Source organism: Elephantulus edwardii, unplaced genomic scaffold (genome assembly GCF_000299155.1).
Source record: "Elephantulus edwardii isolate Elephantulus edwardi_28Jun2011 unplaced genomic scaffold, EleEdw1.0 scaffold00131, whole genome shotgun sequence".
In the NCBI taxonomy this organism is placed as follows: domain Eukaryota; kingdom Metazoa; phylum Chordata; class Mammalia; order Macroscelidea; family Macroscelididae; genus Elephantulus; species Elephantulus edwardii.
Genome location: NW_006399881.1, coordinates 8,103,258 through 8,124,032, shown reverse-complemented (window position 1 = coordinate 8,124,032; position 20,775 = coordinate 8,103,258). Strand labels below are relative to the sequence as shown.

The 20,775-nt window shown below is 42.2% G+C and overlaps 1 protein-coding gene across 9 annotated transcripts in view; it reads right to left on the bottom strand.

Moving 5' to 3' along the window:
- The window catches only part of GPR64 (G protein-coupled receptor 64), a 79,243-nt gene extending 61,642 nt beyond the window's left edge, over positions 1-17,601 (bottom strand). For all 9 annotated transcript variants that reach the window (XM_006893800.1, XM_006893808.1, XM_006893802.1 and 6 more), the window contains exon 1: positions 17,484-17,601. In XM_006893800.1, the coding sequence (XP_006893862.1) occupies positions 17,484-17,601 (118 nt within the window). The remainder of the gene's footprint in view (positions 1-17,483) is intronic.
- Positions 17,602-20,775: the final 3,174 nt, after the last annotated feature.

Here is a 20,775-nt window from a genome sequence, read left to right as displayed (position 1 = left end):
AAAATTTCAAAGAAAGGGCTGCAATTTGCTCCCTTGGCAGACACAGTTTCTATCTAGTTAAAGTTTATTGTAATCTGGTGACATTCCTCCTCTGGATTGAATGGCTACCCCAAAGAGAGAGGATTAAAAAACACGCCACCATGCCCAGGCCCTCTTAAATGGGAAGCTCACACTAAACACTATTTTTCTGTTATGATACTGGCTCTTTGGGCCTTGGGACAACAGATACTCTTCCAAGAACTGTATTTTCAGATTGTACTACATAGCCCCAAATATGAATGAGAACATTTCTAATTTGGCAAAGCCGAGATGTGTTTACTTGAGCTGTGACCGTCTCACATCGCCCTGCTCAATAAGTACGCTTGCATCATGTATTTATTAAACGATTAATAATGACATCATTAAAAAAACCTTCGGCTCTTAGCTGATGGAATTTCCCAAAGCACAAGTGATCAGGTGAACTTTGGCTTTGGCTAAAATTGGGAGAACTTAAAACATGTTCTTGACTCACTCTCTCTCTCTCTTCCACCTTTAAAGAGAACCACTTACCCATCCCCTAGCCCCACTATCCCTCAAGACCTAATCTTGATTCTCTAGTAGCTGGGCAGAATATGAACTTTGCCAGCATTCTGAATCAGGAGTTTATAGACTATGTCTCATCCCAGACTCTCTGAGATGCATGCTGGAGAATACATAAACTTGAAATAAAATGCAAACTTGTGTGTGTTTGCAGGCTTTTTTTTTCCTTTCTGGAAAGAGTAGATCCCCAGAGGGGAGGCATCTATTTTTAATGAACAAGCATTCACATAGGTTCACTAAACCAGACACTTCATAAAGATGAACACATTTAGTCCTCACAACCACATAAGCTGTCTCCATTTTGCAGGTGGGGAAACGGAGACATAGAGAGGTAGAATCACTTGTCCAAGATTACTGGTAAAAGGGCTCACCCGGGATCCGAACCCAAGTTCTCTGGCCCCACTACAACACAGAGCAGCTTTTCTACCTTAGGTTGTGGTGTAAAACTGACCTACTGAGTGTCCATTTTGCTCCCCCAGGCATGATTTTTTTTTTCTTTAAGAAAAAAGAGCACCTTGATACAATGAGATAAAACACTCAAACTCTATCTGAAAAGTGAGATATACTAGTGCATCATGTCCTCCTCCCCAGTGCCCCTGAAACGAGACAGAGCCAGCAATCAAGGCTACAGCTCACTGCCATGCTGGTGGCTTCCAGAATGTTCTGATTCTCGCCACTTTACAGCCATCTTCCTTTTTCAGCCGTCTGCCCTGTTGCCTTCAAGTGTCAGTGCCCAAAGTAAAGACACGGCTTTACAGAGGTGAGCCAGCTCCAGAGCTGTGAAGTCCCCACGGCAAAGCCCTGAATGTTATGTGCGTGCGTCCTAGTGGTCCTCTTCCAGGACTGAACTCCTGCATTATACAGTGTGAAATATAGCAGGTGGCCATTTAACCTTAAATGAATAAATGCACTTAAAACACAAAATCCAGTTACTCAGTTACACTGGCCACATCCCAAGTGCTCAACAACAGCCACATGAGGCTGGTGGCTATTGTACTGAGAAGCACAGAGAACACTTCCATTGTCAGAAAAAGGTCCATGTAACTGCTCTGGGCTACGACCACTATGGTTGGTAGTAATTGGGTGCTTACAATGTGTCAAGTGCGTGTAAAACATCTGTTTTTCATGCAGGATCTCATTTAATTTGCATGTATGTGCCTGTGGTCTTCACAATCACTTGTTATGCATCAGAGAGTTAGACAATGACCAAGGAGGACAGAAGGAGAATTGATGTCTTTTTTTTTCCAAGAGGAAGATTCTTAATGGCTGGGCCTGGAAGCGGTAAACATTTTTTAAGCTCACACTAGAACCCAGTCACATGGCGTCTTCTAATTACATGAGAGACCGAGAAAAACACTCAAGGGGAAGGGGGGGGGAATGAAACCAGAGTCCATGGAAATGGAATTATTGGTGGTGGTGGTATTGTTGTTAGTTGCCCTCAAGTCAAGTCTAACTCTCGGTGATCCCTCAGATGTGTATCAGAGCAGAATTGCTTCACAGGTTTTCAAGGCTGTGACGTTTCAGAAGCAAATAGCAAGAGCTGTCTTCCAAGGTACCTCTGAGTACATTCTACTTGCCAACCTTTTCAGTGGTATTACAGTCCTGAACTGCCTGTACCACTCAGGGGCCTCGAGAGTATTTAGCAATTAATATTCATTACACTAGCAATGGGACAAAAGGAATACTAGAATCACTCTCCACAGCGACCATTTTCTTTCATTCTCTCCCATGATGTTGGCAAAGGGCAAGGAATCAATATGAACTGCAGGAGGATGATTCTCCCATTTTGAGACTGACTACGGATCCTCTTTCTTTGTGATTCATCATCCCAGCTTTGCTCCCAGAAAACATGCATACCATGGTTTTCCCAGGACCCTCGAAAGTGGGGTTCTCATGTATGGGAAGAACCACAAAAGCTCAGTTCTCTAACCAACTATGTACCTATGAAAGCTACTAACATAAACTGGAATTATGGCTCTTTCTACTCTATGGAATCTTACTTTACTGGAAAACTCGCAATTTTCAACTGCTTCTGTTTTGAAGTTATGTTAAACCTTCACTTTTGCTGTAGTACTTCTGGGCAGAAGCTTTTTAGTGGCATTTAGGCATCTGTATATTAGTGAAGCTTGTTCTGAAGACTTCTCCTTATATTGCCTTTGGCTTATCTTTCCTTGAAAGTCTAAAGTCTAATCTGGGATTACTCACTTATAGTAGTCTATAACTCTAATTGACAAGTCCCTGGGTGGTCTAAACATTGGAACATACTGACCTGCTCACTGAAAGGTTCAAAATCTAAGGCCACTCAGATGAGTCTCATAAGCACAATCTAAAGATCTGCATCTGAAAAGTCACCACTGGAAAGCCCAGGTTTACTGTAACTTTGACTTGTCTGTGTGAAGGAGATTCCCCATCCTTCTCCCGCGAAGCTGCTTGTGGATTAGAACTGCATGCCTTTGGGATTATAGCACAGCTTCTTTCTGCTAGGCCACCAAAGGCTGTGGTTTTGGAGAAGAGTATTGAATATACCATGGACTGCTAGGAGAACAAACAAATTCGTCCTGGAGAGGGTGAAGCCAGGCTGCTCCTTGGAGGCAAGGATTCTGAAGCTTCATCTGACATACTTTGGACATGTTGCAAGGAGGGACCAGTCATGCTTGGGAGATTGAAGGGACAGCGCAGGAGGGAAGATCCTCAACGAGATGGATTGACTCAGTGACTGGAGTAATAGGAGTAGGTGTATCAGAGGCAATGCAATTGGCACAGGATAGAGCAGGGTTTAGGACTGTTGTTCATAGGGTCGCTATGAGTCGCAGGCTACTTGACGGCATATAACAACAATAAATTAATAATTATTAATATTCATGATTATGAACATTATTAAAAGTACTATTACTTAACTCATTCCTAACAGTTACTTTAGACTATAGAAAATATTCTTAATTATCTACTAAAGCATGAGAATATCTATCATAGCACTGTGTTGATCTAACTTGAGTTTTCACATCTTAGAAACAGAGGAAGCCATCTCTTAGGCCTATACACTTCAGAGCTGAAAGAGATCTGAAGATTATCTAGTATAACATTTGAACTCTAAACAATTTGAAGTCAGGTGGAACCCCCCACGTGATACCCCTTAGTTTCCCTTTGAACCTGGATCAGAACTCACTCTTGTGGCCCAACTTTTATCTAAACTATCTCAAAACTCAAACTCACTGCCATCTAGTAGGTTCACAGCTAGCCTGCTTTGAGTTGCCAAGGCTGGAATTCATAAAGGAAGTAGATTGCCCATACTTCTCCCTCACAGCAGCTGATGGATTCGAATCACCAGAGACGGAGCCTTTTGTAAGTAGCAGTACACCATCATATGAACTAGGCCATCAGAACGCCCTTATCTAAACAACGAACCACAGACAGGCTATAAGGTAAACAATAACACTAGTGCATTATTTCTCACCCACAAGCTCAAAAGGGCAGCATTTGCCCAGGGAGGTAGGAAGTGACAGGACAGAAGGATGAAGGGAAATGAAAACCAGACAGAGAAGCAGGAAGTATTGGGGTACTGTAACACTATGAGCATTGTAATTAAGGTCATAAAGCACAATATGTATAGCCAGTCAGATGGAAAATCAATTTCCTCTGTAAACTTACACTCAAATTACAATTAAGGAAAATTTTCAATCACTTAAAACTGTCATTTCATTTTTTTCAAAACTTGCTTATTCCCCTACAAGAAAATTAGCATATGAAACTTGTTTTGCTTGGAATTATTTTAATACCAGTTTTCTACTGCTGATTACAAAGATAGAATATGGTTATGTATGTCTTTATTCAATAGAAAAAGGGTGGGAATAAATTTAAATAAGTTATTCGAAAGACAGCATATTTTAGAACTTGAAATTCACTGTTGCTGGGTGTGTCAGAGGCAGTGCGGTTGGCGCAGGCTAGAACAGGGTTTAGGGCTGTTGTGAATAGGGTCGCTATGAGTCGAAAACGACTCGACAGCACATAACAACAACAACAACATGTACCATTGAGTTGGAACTATAGCTGACCCTCCAGCAGGTTTTCAGAGGCAGTAAATAGCACTGGAGTTGAACGCCTATCTTTCTCCCACAGAGCAGCTGGTGGATTAGAATTATGTACCTTTGGGTTGACAACTCAACTCCTTATTATTAAGCTTCCAGAGATGAACATTATAAAATAGGCCCCAGAAAGAGTGAACACATAGGGGAGCTCTGGTGGCCTAGTGGCAAGTAGCTGCAACTACAATCCCAGAGGTGCACGGTTTGAATCCACCAGATGCTCTGCTGGGGAAGGAGGAACAATCTCCTCCTGTACCAGTCAGATCTGATTTGACGGTACACTTACATAAAAAAAATAAAAAAAAAAAGAGTGAACACTTTGTCACTCTGTAATTGGGCACACATAAGCTCAGAAAAAAGAAGTTAATTGTTCAAATCTATTCATTTATTCTTGTTTTTTTTTATTATTGGATAAGACAAAGGATGAAAGAATTGATGCCTTTGAATTGTAGTATGGAGAAGAATACCAAATATGGATAATACTGAATATGAATAATGAATAAAAAACAACTATAAGATATCATCATAGTCCAACTTTCAGTTGTGTAGCGAGTATTGAAAAGACTATGCCTTGAAAAAAAAAAAAAAGATATCATCTCAACCCAGTAAGAATAGCAAAATTTAACAGAACAGCAAACATCAAATGCTGGCGAGGTTGTGGAGAAACTGGAACCCTTATTCACTGTTGGTGGGAGTGTAAAATGGTGCAGCCACTATGGAAGGCAGTATGGTGCTTTCTCAAGAAGCTGAAAATAGAAATGCCATTTGACCCAGAAATTCCAGCTTGGAATATACCCCCAAAGAAACCATAACTGCCACCCAAGCAGATATATGCACACCCATGTTTATTGTGGCTTTGTTCACAAGAGCAAGGAGTTGGAAACAACCTAAGTGCCCATCAACAAACGAATGGGTAGAGAAGCTATGGTATATTCACACAATAGAATACTATGCTGCATTGAAAAACAAGAACTCAGGAAATATTATACAAAGTGGGTGGTCCTGGTGGACATTATTCTGAGTAAAATATCTCAGTCACAAAAGGACAAATGCTGCATGGTGCCACTGTTGTAAAACGGGACTGACATCAGGGTTGGGGGGAGACTGAGAAAGATGGGTTCAATAATGTATACTCCATTGAAACAGATGATGGAGAGAACTGTTTAAAAGGGATATGTGATTAGGTATTTTTGTCCAGACAGGGGTCCAGAACGAAGGCTGCACAGTGGAGCGGCCTTGGGGGGAGGGACTGTATAACAATGTAAGAATTTTACTTTTCAAAGAGAAGAGCGAAGTGGGGGCATGCTGGGCAGGGAGAAAAGTGCAACAATGAATGAATGGAAATCCAAAGTCTCTGTAAACTTTCATTAAAATTAATTTAAAAATAAATAAAATTAAAGATACTTGAGTTAAAGATTAAAAAAAAGGGGGGGAATACGGAATACCATAAGAACAAATATGTCTATCTTGGAAGTTCGACTAAGGTGCTCCTTCAAGGCAAGGATGGTGAAACTTCATCCCATGCTGTCAGAGCATGCTGTCAGGAGCAATCAATCTTTTTGGAAAAGGACATCCTTTTGGAAAAGGTGGAGAGTCAGAGAACGAGAGGCATATTCCACACAAGATGGACTGGCAGAGAGACTTTAACAATGGGCTGGAGCCATGAGACCAGCTCAGGATAGGGCAAGATTCGAATCTGTTGTTTGTAGGATCCTTCTGAGTTGTAGTTGATGGGATGGCACCTCACAACCATCTTGTAACTGACCTCTGAGAAACCCACTGAGGGGGCAGCTTTGAGTAGTGTGTGAATAAGACTTGGTGATGCAAACACTGCGCCAATGGGCCTGAGGCCGGTGGAGTTCATGAAGATAGCACAGGATTGGTCAAGCTTTTGAACTACGGATCATAGGCTTGCTATGAGTCATAGATGGCTCGACAACACCTAAAAACAATCATTGTGTATCAGGCACTAGAATGACAGCAAGAATCTCTTTATAAATTAAAAAAACACTCCAGGTCTAGCTCCTCATTTCAAAGACTGTTTACATTCTAATGGTATAATACTCACTTGGAAGTTTTTAAATATCCTATTACTGAAAATTCTCTACTAACTGAACCTCATCTCCTGTGTACAAAAGCCCAAAACTGGCGACACCTGACTTCAAATCAGCGTAATATCAGATCCTATCTTATATTAGGAGCGAAGCAAAAATGTTCACAAAGTTGAAAGACAATAGCTATGAGTTTGGTCTTTATCCATGAAATTGGTCAGCTAACCGTAAGCCATTCAAATGTATTCACTGAAGCAGATTATTACTTGCTTCTATTCAGAGTTGTCTCCTTTTTAATTTCACAGCACTATGGTAACTTTTGCTTTATGTAATGTACATTCCTAAAAGAAAAGGGAGGAAGGGCAGAGGTCAAACAGAAATGAAAGACTAACAGCTGCCACAAACAATACTGCAAAAACCTCCTTAGTTTATCTTGATGATTTCTCATATTGCTAAGAACCTGAGACTCCTTTCTGGGGTCAGTGTGCTCGAAGTAAGAATGTCATTTCCTCAAAGGAAGATTCCATCCATTATCAAGGCACACTTCAACAACATGTTCTCCTGAAATACCAACTAATAATTAAATCAATCAAACACCTACTTTGACCCGCAGCTATCTCTTTGATCATCACCAGCCCTTTGTGAGTACACATTCATCCCAGAATTAATGTGTCATGCCAAAGAGTATGGACTAAAAGAAACTGGAGGAGAGGCTAAGAACTCAAGTTCTAGAATCCCACTAGCTCCACTTATCATCTGTGCCAACCTGGAACTGACCCAACTTTTCCAAGCCTCAGTCCCCTCATTGAGAAAATGAGCGAAATACCTGTGTGAGCACACTGTAGGGATTCACAGAGAGAATACACGAAGGGTTTGTAACAATGCCCGATGCATAAAACAGCTCTTTGTAGTGTTAACTCTTATATCTGTTAGAATGCTTTCAAAGGCAAGTAATAGAGCACCCAATGAAAAAGCACCATAAACAATAAGCACATTCATTTTGCCACTTAACAGCACACAGCTCAAAAATCAGTCCGGCTGATCTAAGACAGCAGTGGAGACCCAGGCTCTTTCTCCATCCTTCAGTTCTTTTATCCTCAGGCTACTGTTAACTCAATGGCTCAACAACCTCAAAGCGTAACACTTAGGTATCTCCAGCTTTACTTGCCAACTTTCCCACTCGCTAGCTCCCTTCAATGATCTTCAGATGGTTTCCACTGTTTCCCACCATCTGTCAGTTTTCTGTTCTGTGGAAACTTGTCAGTTGCTATGATACTGGTGGCCTACAGGGTAAAGAACTGTGATAACAACCCAAAGGTAAGTGGTTTGGGTCCTCCTCAGGAGAAAAATGGGAAATCTCTTCCCTAGAGATCTACAGCCTCTAAAACCCCATTGAAAGGTCAGCTATGAGTCAGTTCTGACGTGACTGCAATGAGTTTGAGATTGTGTAAGTGTCAGTGTGTGTGTGTGACACACACACACACACACTGGAAGCTATGCCACTGATAATTCAAGTACCAGCAGGGTTGGAAGAACTTCCAGACTATGACAAACTAGAAAGATCTAGTGGTCTACTCCCAAAAATTAGCCCGTGAACAACTCTGGATCACAAAAGAACACTGTCTGATACAGAGATGGAGGAGGAGCCCGCTAGGTGGGAAGGAACCACACAATGGCCATAACAATGAACTCAAATGTACCAACAATCAAGATGGCGCAGGACCAGACATTCGATTCTGTCAGACCTAAGGTTCCCATGAGCTAGCACTAACCTGTGTCAAGTTGGCATCTAGCAAGAATAACCACTGTTTCAAGTATCACGCTGTCCAGAAGAACTTTCTTCAGTGACAGATGTAGTCTCTGTCTATGCTTCTACTATGGCAGCTACCACTCCCATGTGACTACTGAGCATGTGAAATACGATGAGCAGGAATGAGGAGAATTAAAATTTAACTAGCCACATGATGTTATGTGCCATTGAGTCACATGCAACCCATAGTGACCCTATGTACAGCAGCTCTGAACCCTGCCCTGTCCTGAGCCACTCTCAGTAATTCCGACACACTCGCCCCATTGCCCCAGGTACTACTATATCATTCCATCTCATTTGGGGTCTTCCTCTCCTGAACTTTCCCTCCACCCTTCCAAGCAAAACGTCCTTCCTTCTCCAAGGATTGGTCCCTCCTGGCCACATGCCCAAAGTAAGTGAGATGGAGCTTCAAAATCTTGGTCTCCCAGGAGAAACTTGGTCTCACCCTCTCTGAGACAGACCTATTTGTCTTCTTGGTGGTCTGTTCAAGTCTTCTCCAGCACCACAACTCAAAGGCATCAATTCTTCTTCTGTCATCCTTAGTCATGGTCCAGCTCTTTGATGCATAGCAAGTAATTTCAAAGACCATGGCCACATGTGCCTCTCTGTTACTGTTTTAGGATCTGAGGAGTGGGTTCTACCTCCAGAGACCTCTTCTTATACAACAGAATAAGACACTGTCTGGTCCTTCACCATCCTTCCATTTCTGCTGCGCTGGAGCCCACGGTTGCAACTACTATAATCTGTCTTCTTGAGCATCTTCTTCTTTTTCATTGACCTTCTAATTCATCAAGCATGATACCCTTCGCCAGCAACTAGTTCCTCTTTTTAACATGCCCAAAGTAAGTAAGATGAACTCTTGCCATCCTTGGAAGGAGGATTCTGGCTGGACTTCTTCCAAAACAGATTTGCTTATTCTTCTCATAATCCAGGAGACAGTCCATACTCTTTGACAACATCATAATTCAAACACATCAGTTCTTCTTGGGTCTTCCTTTTTCATTGTCCGATTTCCACATGCATGTGAGGTGAGACTGGAAATAATACCATAAATTGGGCCAGGGACATCCTAGTCCTCCAAAGGACACTCTTGTTTTTTAAGCTTTTGACAGTAGACGTGCCCAATGCAATATGTCATTTTATTTCTTAACTGCTGCTGCCATGGGTGTTAGCTGTGGATCCAAAGAAAAATGAAAGCCAACTTCAATCTTCTCTCCATTCATCACGAAGCTGCTTACTGGTCCAGTAGGCATGCCTGCTATGTAGGGTGAGGGGATATGGTGAGAACATGCTGCCAATGTGCTTCATAAGCTGTTAAAACCTGTAGAAATGTCCAGCTTTGTTAATGCTGCTGCTGCTGCTAACATTTAGCGCATGCACTGCTGAGATTGGAGCCTATGAAGAGACACTGGGCTTTTAATGAAAAGCAAGGCAAGGAAAGTACTAGCAGCTTGGGGGTTTACCAGTCAGCAAAAGGCACTCCAGGAGTTTGTATCCCTCTTCAAATCAAGAGATTCACTGGCATTTAAAAGCTCTGGAGATCACTTCATTTTAAAAATGGAGCATGGACAAAACACTGCTTCCAACCGCATATTAGGAATTTTAAGTAGAACAACCTGGAAATGAGACTGCAGAGACGTGTGGTTCTCAGCCCTGGCTGCAGGTCAGAGGCTCGTGGACACTCTAAGGCACTCCAGTGCCACAGGTACAATGTAGGCCAAAGACCTCAGAATCTCCGGGGTGGAACTCGTGCCTTAGGGATTTTTAAAGCTCCCAGGTGATTCAGGGTCTAGTTTGACAACCTGACATAGATAATGGACGGCTCAGAAAACCACACCTGAGTTTTCAGAACCACATTTAGTTCCACAACAACAATCTGAAACTCGCTTCCTCTGAGGAAGTTCTGACTCGCAGCAACCCTCCATCAGGTTTCAGGAGGAGACTGGCCATCTTCCTCCAGGGCAGTTGCTGGTGTATTCAAACCACTGGGGAAGCGCCAACTTTGGATTCACAGCGCCACATGACAGAGTCTAAGGAGGACACCAAAATATCAGTATCCCAGGACAAAGAGGCGGAGCCCTGAAGACTGTCCTCCTGGGTGACTGAGCTCCGGGAATGTCAGCGTGTGAGGATTTATCATTTTTACAGAGAGCCGTTGAGAGGGAACAAGGAGACCAGCACTGACCTTGGCACTGGAGCACCAAGTCAAACAAGGCGGGCCTCGTGCCTTTGGAAACATCCAGGCTACTGGAGCTCCAGCCTCACTGATAATGAAGAACAAGGGCTTGGGTGGATGAAGCATAAAAGGGCGAGAGGAAAGACGGCCTGAGGCCTTGGAGAGGGGGACTACAAAGAAATCACTGGAAATGCCTATGGTACAAAAAGATCTAGGCCCAGCCCAGAAAGACAGAGAGTAAGTTGGGGATTATAGCTCATGAGATCACCAAACTGGCTCATGTGTGTAATTGTTTCCAAATGGGGAAGACAACTCTGCAGGAATAAAATTATAACCATCTTTCACTATTATGTCATCTCACCCTCTGGAAAATAGAATCGTCGTACCTAAAAGTAGACCTCCTTCGAAGACAAAACAAAGCCCAACAAACGGCTCTGGCATGTGGCCCAGAGAACGAGAGGCTGGAAGGGAGCACAGCTACCTGCCAAAGTCTATTTGGACTTCTGGTAGACCAAGAATAATGCCTTCAAGAGGCACTGAATTATCCAACTCAAAGTGCTAAGATTTAATGCTGCTTTCTCCCGGCCAGAGGCCTAACAAGAGAGTGTCAAGCAAGGTAAGCACAGGCTCGTTTGTGCTTACTTAACAATCTGTAGTGAACAACTTTACTTTGTGCAGGAAAAGATGTGAACTGCTCCCCGCAGATTAATAAGGGCAGGACGGTGCTACGGGGTTGGGAGAGAGACAGGTGCCAGTCAGGCCCAGAAGCAGGCTCTTCAATGAGGTGGAAAAAAAAAACACAACTCATCTGTGCAACCCATCTATTCACTACAGCTTAGTGCATCAGCACAAGTCAATGCGTGCTTACCTTGCTTACTGGGTAACCAGACATTCGCCAGGCCCACCTCTCCCTGCTGTCAAGAGCATGAGTCATCTCCAAGGCTTCCAGGGTGAAGCTACTGTGTTTGCAAGGCACATCCCCAGAGCCAGCGGGAGTGGCTGCTCTTGCCGGCTTCCCCTGGGCTCCCTCTCCAAGACTCTCTGCTCTTCACCGACACATTCATTCTGTCCTCAGACATCTACTGTGGGGGGCCTGGACAGTCCCGTGTAATGGAAACAGGACACGCTACAGATGCCAACAGGAGGCAGCCTTCAAATCCTAAAACATCCACTTCCCGGCTAGATGAGATTCTTGTTGTGATTCTGATTCTTTATCTAAAAACACAGACTACAAATACCTCCCCACAAAGGGTATTAAACAAAATAAAGTACCTGAAATGCCTAGAAGGGCCTAGCTCAGAGCAGCTCTCAGGAATCATGACATTCTCCTCACACGTCACCCATCTGTCAATCCTTTAGCATCCCTTCTCACTCAACACTGTACTAGAAGCAGTCATCATGCAGAGGAAATGCATGAACCACAAATGCCACATGCCAAGGAGAAAAAGGACTGGGTGGAGAGAAAGTGGGGAAAGGACATCTATTTCATTCGGAGGACGACAGGGCAGGATTGACAGAGGTAGTTACTGTTCGTTTGACTTTTGTGTGTGGGGAGTGTGTCTTCATATGCAGAGGACTCCAAGAAGCACATGAAGGAAGTGGGCAAGTGAGTCAGGGAAGAGAGGGGGTCTAATAGTAAGCACCTTATTGAACAAGTACTACAACGGGCAACTAGGCCACAATCCACGTTGGCAACTTTGGGAGACCATGTAGACACAACGCAGAATTGGTCCACTGAGGGATGAGCAAGCTGGTATATTTAAACACCAACTTCCACCCTCATGGTTTGGAGGTGTTAGCTCCTCCATGCACACACCGAGCACGCCACCATGACTACAGATCAGCTTCAGTCAGAAGGGCAGCCCCGGGAGCTGTCGGCGTCCATGAGAATGGTCTGCGGGTGACCCTGCAGGGAGGCCAAGAGGGGATGGGCAGGGGAACAGTAGCATCTGTGACAAATCTGACTCCACAAATTTGACTATAAGTTAGAGCCTGTATAATACTGACTCATACTTGAGGAGTAGTTAGAGGCTGTATTGCTTTCTGATTCCTTCATGAGTCATCTCTCTCCAAGCATTTCCTGGAGTCAGAGATGAAGTCTTTGCGGCAGCCAGCAGTCCTGGGCACACAGCTGGCACTCTCTATTGCAATGCTCACCTAAGAGAGCAGCAGCAAGTCCGTCTCCTTAGCATCGCTCAAAGATGAGCTCTAAGCCATCCTGAATGGAAGAGAATGTATTCAGGAAGATGACGCCTAGGAGGCTTACAGGTCATCTAACCAACTGGTCCAGGACTCTCACAATTATGGATGCCACCTTTATGTTAAATCTGTAGGTGCACAGCTACCACACAGCTGAAACTAGCATAGTAGAGTGGTTAAGAATAGCAAAAGGCACCCCCAATGTCTTAGTGTTCACAGCTGTTCAAATTACTGGAACCTCCTAAGAGGTGGGCTCACCCAGATGTGTAGTTTTATAAACGACCGTTATAACCAAAAAAAAAAAAGAATAGCAAAAGGCTAAACAAGATAGTAGTTAAACATACACACTTTTACACCAGGGAGGCCACGTTTGAGTCCCAGCTCTGCAACTTCTTAGCTTTTTGACCTAGAGCAAGATTCTTTACTCTTCTGTGTCTTGGTTTCCTCACCTAAAAAATGGAACTAAAAATAAGGCTACTGAATGTCCTCTAAGTGACTTAGCCTTCTGTAAGGGCTTTGAATAGCAGCAGATACATAAGTGTTATCAAAATGAGTGTTAAATAAAAAGAAGTACTCTTACTGGGATTTCTGAAGGACAATTGAGGCTGTTAGGAACCATCAAGTTGGTGATGACTTAAAAGACCAAATTTATTAGTCCGGTTGTTTTTTTTGTTGTTATGAGCGGTCAAGTCACTTGTGACTCACAGTGACCGTATGTACAAGCCTGTTCTATCTCTTGCCAATCTTATTGTCTCTGATATGCCTATCTCCACTACCCCAGTCACTGAATCAATCCATCTCACTGAGGGTCCGTTAGAGACAGATAATATCCCCAAATCATTAGAGGAAGCTCTGGTGGCTTAGTGGTAAGGAATTGTGCTGCCATCACAAAGGAACATGGTTTGGATCCACCAGCTGTTCCAAGGGAGAAAGATGGACAATCTTATGTGATTTACTGCCTTGGAAAATCCGCTGGAGGGTCAGCTATGAGTTGAGCATCACCTGGAGGGCTTGTCATCAGGCCCTACAGAAGAATGTCTAGTTAAATTGGTCTGGAGCGAAGTCCAAGAATCTGCATTTTTAACAGCTCTCAGGTGATGTCAATGCTGCCAGTGAGTAGGTCACACTTTGAGAACCAATAAATCAATTCAGAAAGCAGGAAAGCAAACAGACACTTGTCTATCCATGTTCCCTGCAGCACTATTCACCACAACCAAAAGGTGGAAACAACCCTATTTTCCATCAACAGGCAGATGGATGGATTATTTTTTTAATTTATTTATTAATTTTAATGAAAGTTTACAGAGACTTAGGATTTCCAGTCATTCATTGTTGTACTTTTCTCCCTGGCCACCCCTCCCCTCCAAATCACTCTTCTCCTTGAAAAGAAAAGGAAAAACTCTTTCATTGTGGATAGATGATTAAACTGTCCGTCCATATGATGCTATATATTACTCAGCCAGAAAGAGATATAAAGCTGCATGCTACAACATGTGTGAACCTTGAAAACATTACACTGAGTAAAGTCGGTCAGTCACAAAAGGACAAACATTACCTGACATCACTTACAGGAAATGGGCAAAAGTACTGAAGTCAAAGTTTATTAATGGTTAATAAACTTCTCCCGCTCCCCAGGTTACCACTGATGGGAGAGGGGGGCGGGGGAGTGACCACTTAGAAACATTGACTTTCTGTTAACGGTGATGAAGAGCTTGGGAAAGGATAATGGTGAGAGTTGCAAGGTACGATGAACATCATCAATGTTATTGACTTTCAAATGTGAAAAATTTTCAATCTGACAAATGTTTTGTGTGTGTATATGTATATATACCTAACAATTTTTTTTAACAAAAAGCTTTCTTCTGGGGTAAAAAAAAACAAACCAGCAAATAAATCAGTTCATCAGAGATCCAGCTTTAAAAAAGAAAATACACTTGCACTGCAATCCCAGAGGCTCACGGTTCGAATCCACCAGATGCTCTGCTGGGGAACGAAGGACAATCTCCTCCTGTACCGGTCAGATCTGATTTGATGGTACACACACACACACACACACACACACACACTAAAATTAAAATAAAAAATGTAAAAAAATACACTCAGCTACCTTGAGTAACCACTTGGGTTACAGCCACTCATTGTTCTGTTGACCTGGCCCTGTTTTCAGCGCTTGCACATAGAATTTTTTCTAAATGACTTACTCCTAACACGCTTCTCTCATTTTGATGAAGCTTTCCCTTACCTGCCTCATCCACTCCTGTGGTGGAAAAAAAGAACGGAAACGTGAGAATGAAGATCGAGCATCTTGTTTGAGCTCTGCCACTTCCTAACCAGTTATGTCCCTCCCCGGGGACATTTACTCATCAGTAAAGCAGGGATGCTTGATTTTCACCCTGACAGTGAGTCTTTGTCCTCTTTGTTCATAGCTTTCCTAACTTTTATTTATTTTGTTATTGTTGAAAATATACTGGGCATATTCATACAACAAACATACAATTCACCAGTTCTACATGTACAATTTAATGATATTTATTATATTCTTCTATTTGTATTAACTAGTCTCCTCATGTTTTTTTCTGAGATTTTCCTCCCTCATTAACATAACTCACTGCTCTCTAAGGTTCCTATCTAATCTCTCCAGTTGCTATTTTCAATCTAGTCCCATGTAAAGAGTTCTTCAAAGAGCAAAAGGCTCAAAGCTGACCTTTTAAACTAGTTAATAAACTACTGTTCAGTTTTAAATTGACTTCAGGAGATGTTATCAGTTTAAGGCTTAAGCTTATCTCAGGGCAATAGGTTCAGGGATTCATCAAGACTTCATGAATCCAGAAATCCTAGATTCCCTGAAAATTTTAAATTCTATGCTGTATTTCCCCCCTTTTGATAAAGATCATCCTATAGAACTATCATTGGTCAAAACACTTTAGTTATGATAGCTGGGCACCATCCATTTCTTCTGGTCTCATGGCAAAAGTAACATTTGTTCATAAAGACAATCAGCCACCAATTATCATCCTCCTATTTCTGACTCTCCTCATCTTGTTGCCTCAGGTGAATAGAGACCAACTGTTTTGCCTTAAGACCCCAAACTAGGATGCGGGGGTGTGGGGGAACCCTAAAAGCAAATCCAATTTAATAAACTAGTATTAAAAAAAAATAAGTCAACCTGGGAAGGGGGAAGGGAGGGCGAGAGGGTAAAATGTGCAACAATGAATGAATGAAAAAAATCTAACTTTCCTGTAAACTTTTGTTAAAATCACAATTAAAATATTCTATTTAAAAAAAATAAAAAAGCAAATCTGCTCTGATTCATAGTGATCCTCCATCAGATTCCTGAGGGTGTAAATTTTTAGAAAAGACTGCCCGTCTTTTTTCCCATGGAGCAGCTAGTGGATTCAGACTTCCTACCTCTGAGTTAGCAACAGGATACATTATGTACTACTCCACCAGGGCCAGAATGACTAAAACACTAGAAGGCCAAGTCACTGGGCGTTCCCAGAGAACCATAACTCTAAAACACCAAACCAAGGAACTAAACCAGCTCAATAACTACTTATTTTTAAGAGGAGAGATCATTGTAAATATAGATATTTGTGTATATATATAAATTGTAAATATATCTATTTACATTTATTTATAATTTAATAATAATTTTATATATATCATTGTAAAGATACAACTTTGGCCAATTCAACTTTCTACAGGTGTATAACTTATTGACATTGCCATCCAGTAGACTGTGACTCATACCCTGGAAGACAGAGCAGAACTCTTCCATAGGGTTTTCAAGGCTGTAACTCTTTAATTTTTATTGATTTGTATACAGTAATTTGTCTATATTGTGTTTCATCCATGTACATTGTTCAAGGCTGTTAATCTTCAAGGAAGCAGACACCTCATCTTGATGAAGTTTTTCCTTTCCTGCCCAATCTACTCCTTTGACGGAAAAAAGCATGAAAACAGGAGCATGAAGATTGAGCATCCAGTCAAGATGACAGGTTCAAACCTCTAACTTTTGGGTCAGAAACCAAGCTCTTAACCACAGTACTACCATAGGTCTTATTTGGAGTCTCTATATTGCCTTGTCTTCTATAAGTAATACAGTATTTCCACCCTGTAGTATGTATCAAGACTTGATTTCTCCCCTGCTATAAGTGAAGTAATACAGTATTTCCACTCTGTAGTATGTATCAAGACTTGATTTCTCCTATGGCTAAGTAGGGAGCTCTGGTGGCTTAGTGGTAAGAAGTTGTGCCACAATCCTGAAGGCATGTGGTTCGAATCCATAAGCTGCTCTGCAAGAGAAGGATGGGCAATCTCCTCCCATGTGATTAACTGCCTCTGAAAACCCACCAGCTATGTGTCAGTTTCAACTTGACCATACAAAACAACAACTGTCTAAGTAGTATTTTATTGCATGTACAGATAATATGTTTCTTTGTCCATTTCTCTGTTGTTGAATATTTAGGTTGGTTCTACCTTTTGGCTACTGTGCAAATAACATTGGTGTATGAGTTTCCGTTTGACTTTCTGCTTTCTTTTGGGTAAATACACATAGAAAAAAAAAGGCATTAAAGGTATCTTACCTTCCAGGGATGTAACCAGGACAACATGAAGACAAATGATGACAAGAAATATCTTGAATGTTAGTAAAAGTTCCTCAGGTCTGCCAACATGGCTGCACTGGCCGCCAGAGAAGAACATCCTATAATGAAGTCAGGGGAAATGAGATTATCACAGCTGCCACGATCAAGACAGTTCTACTCTTGAGAACATGAGACTGCTGTGAGGAGAAACCGATGCTAACTAGTTCATTTGCTGTTGTTCTGCGAGGCTTGGCTTATGGTTTATGTCTTACAGCACAAAAGCCTAGATACAGTGCATTTCCTCCTGACTGAACAGTATTTCCTTACCACTGCCTGCCTTTTCAGTCAGGAGAGCAAAGAGTCAACGTCAAAGTTATTTATTATTTTAAAAACGCAATGCTTTTATCAGAGGTAAATCTACAAGCCCAGCTTACCGTGTATGTAGTCACTCATTCAACAGATATTTCTCGAGGATCAATATGTAAATGAGATATTCAATATTCAAATAAGATCTGAAGGTTGAAGAAGAGTTGGCTCAATGAAATGCACATGGCAGAGGTAGGGCAAGGGCTGGAGAGAGTGTGGTACACAGAGGGAAGCGGCAAATACTCAGCAAAGGGAAGCCGGCCTCTGGTCCTCTACTAGTTGAGGACTTGGCCAATGTGAGGGGCAGCCAGCACGGGATACTGAAGGACAAAGAAGCCGGTCAAAATACCACAGCCCACTCAGGGGCTCAGCTGGGTGCAAGGGGCAGTGAGTGCCTACTGGGCAGCCACAGCCAGAGGAGAAGTGGCCTTGTTTGTACCACATCGTGTGCTGTCAAGTAGCAGAGCTCTTGCTCACTGGACACATGCAACTCCAACCAACACCACAGCCGCTGCAAGTGCAAGAGCCACAGCACATGCACAGTGGTGAAGACTAAAGAGTATGGGGTCAGAGGTCCTGGCTCTGACACAGGATGTCTGGATGACTGCAGGAGAAACAGCGATCAGAGCACCAATCTGATAGTGTTTCTCTGGTGAGAAGAGACATCGGTGTGAACCCACACTGCGAGAACCCTGAAAGTGTTAGCTGTGTTCTTCACTCATTCATTCAACAAAGATGTCTTTTGTACCTAGTGAGGCCAGGATGAGTCGTTGGGTGGAATAAATGGTTAATGTTCTTGGCTTCTAGCTGACAGGCTGGTGGTTCAAGTCTACCCAGAGACACCCTGGAAGAAAAGCTTAGCGACCTACACTAGGAAAATTAGCTATGGAAAAAAAACCTCTGTGGGTTCTACTCTGACAACGTGGGCTGAAGTTTACTTGAACTGATGGCAACTGGGTTTCTTTTTTTTTTTTATGGCAACTGGGTTTCTTATGTCCAGAATAAGACAGGGCAGACATTGCTGTTGTTGTTGTTATGTGTCATCGAGTCACCTATGATTCATAGCGACCCTATGCACAATAGCTCTGCCCTGTCCTGGGCCAGTCTCACTGACTCAGAAACACCTGCCCCCATTACATAACCCCAGTTACTGTGTCAATTCATCTTTTCCAGGGTCTTCCTCTCCTGTGCTGTCCCTCCACTCTTCAGAGCATGATGTTCTTCTACAAGGATTGGTCCCTCCTGGCCACATGCTCCAAGTATGTGAGACGGAGCTTCAAAATCCTAGTCTCCAAAAAGAAACCTGGTTTCACATTCTCCAAGACAGACCTATTTGTCTCCTTCACAGTCCATGGTATGTTCAAGACTCTTCTCCAGCACCACAACTCAAAGGCATCGACTCTTCTTCTGTCATTCTTAGTCATTGTCCAGTTCTCTGATGCACAGCAAGCAATTTCAAAGACTATGGCCTGAATGTCCTTTTCCAAGGACTGCACCCTCCTGGCCATGTACCCACATTATGGGAATGTTATTGTTAGGTGCCACTGATTCAACTATGACTCACTACAACCCTACCAAAAAACAGCTCAAAACCTTGCGCTATCCTGCTCCATCCTCATAATCTCTGAGTCAACTCATAGCAACACTGTGAACAGATGGATATCCTTCCTGATCCCACACCATCCTCAAGCCCATTGCTGCAGTCATTGTGTCAATCTCTCTTGTTGAGGGTCTGCATCTCTTTCACAGACTCGTTACTTCTTGTGTTTATTGTAATTAGTGTTATAAAATAAAATGTGCATGAAGGGCTGAATGGAAAACTAATCTGTTTTGTAAACATGCACTCAAAACACAATTTAAAAAAAGAAAATAAAAAATTTTAACAGTCATCACCGGTTAGAAGGGAGTAATTCTTTCCTTAGATATGATATGAAAATGCCTTAGACCAAGACACCAAGTAAATCCTTCTTCTTCAAGAGGGTGTGTATTTTTTAATAGACTAATAAATTGGATTCTATATTAATCATTAAAGAATATGTAAATAAATTATATGCTTGGTCCTCTCCTTCAGCACTTTCTTTCTCTCTCTGTTCATAATGGCATATTATTGATCCTCCCAAATGGGTCACTCAAATGAGAATGTTCATGTAGTCATGCAAAGATATATCAATGTCTCTCTTGAGGAAAATGTAAGTGTCTACACACAACAATATGGATGCATCTCAGATGCATGATGTTAGCCAAAGCAGCCAGTCATAAAAGAATACATATGGTTCCATTCATTTGAAGAACCAAGGAAGGTAAGACCAATCAATGTAGTGAAAAGTCAAGAGAGTGGTTCTGGGGTGGGCAGAAGTAGTGATTAGAAGTAGGTACCAGCGGGCTTCTGAGAAGCAGTCAATATTCTATTGTTTTTAATTTATATGCCAGTTACATGGGTGTTTTCAGTTAGAAATATTCTTTGAATTGTACACTTACATAAATGTCACAAAACACCACAAGCAACTATTGAATGAATCAATAAAATCAAACTCTTTGTAAATCATCACTAAAATGAAAAAATTGAAAAATATCAATTGACAATAAATTATAAAACTGTACCAAAATTATTGCATTAAGAAAATGAATATATTTTTAAGTTTCTGAACTCAGTTCCTTTTCCAAAAGCACTACTCTTAAGTTAAAAAAAAAACAAACGGCTGGGCTCTATGAGGAGAACTGTGGCATCAGGATTGGTGAAAGATCCAGTAACTGCGTTATATGCACATGAGAGAACCCTGCTTGCTGAAACTGAGGAGGACCTCATGCACTTGCTGCAGAGGGTCAAGGACTGTAGCCTTCAGTACGGACTGAGGCTCAATATCAAGAAGACAAAGATTCTCACCACTGGACCAATTGGCAACATCAGGATGGATGGCGAAGAGAT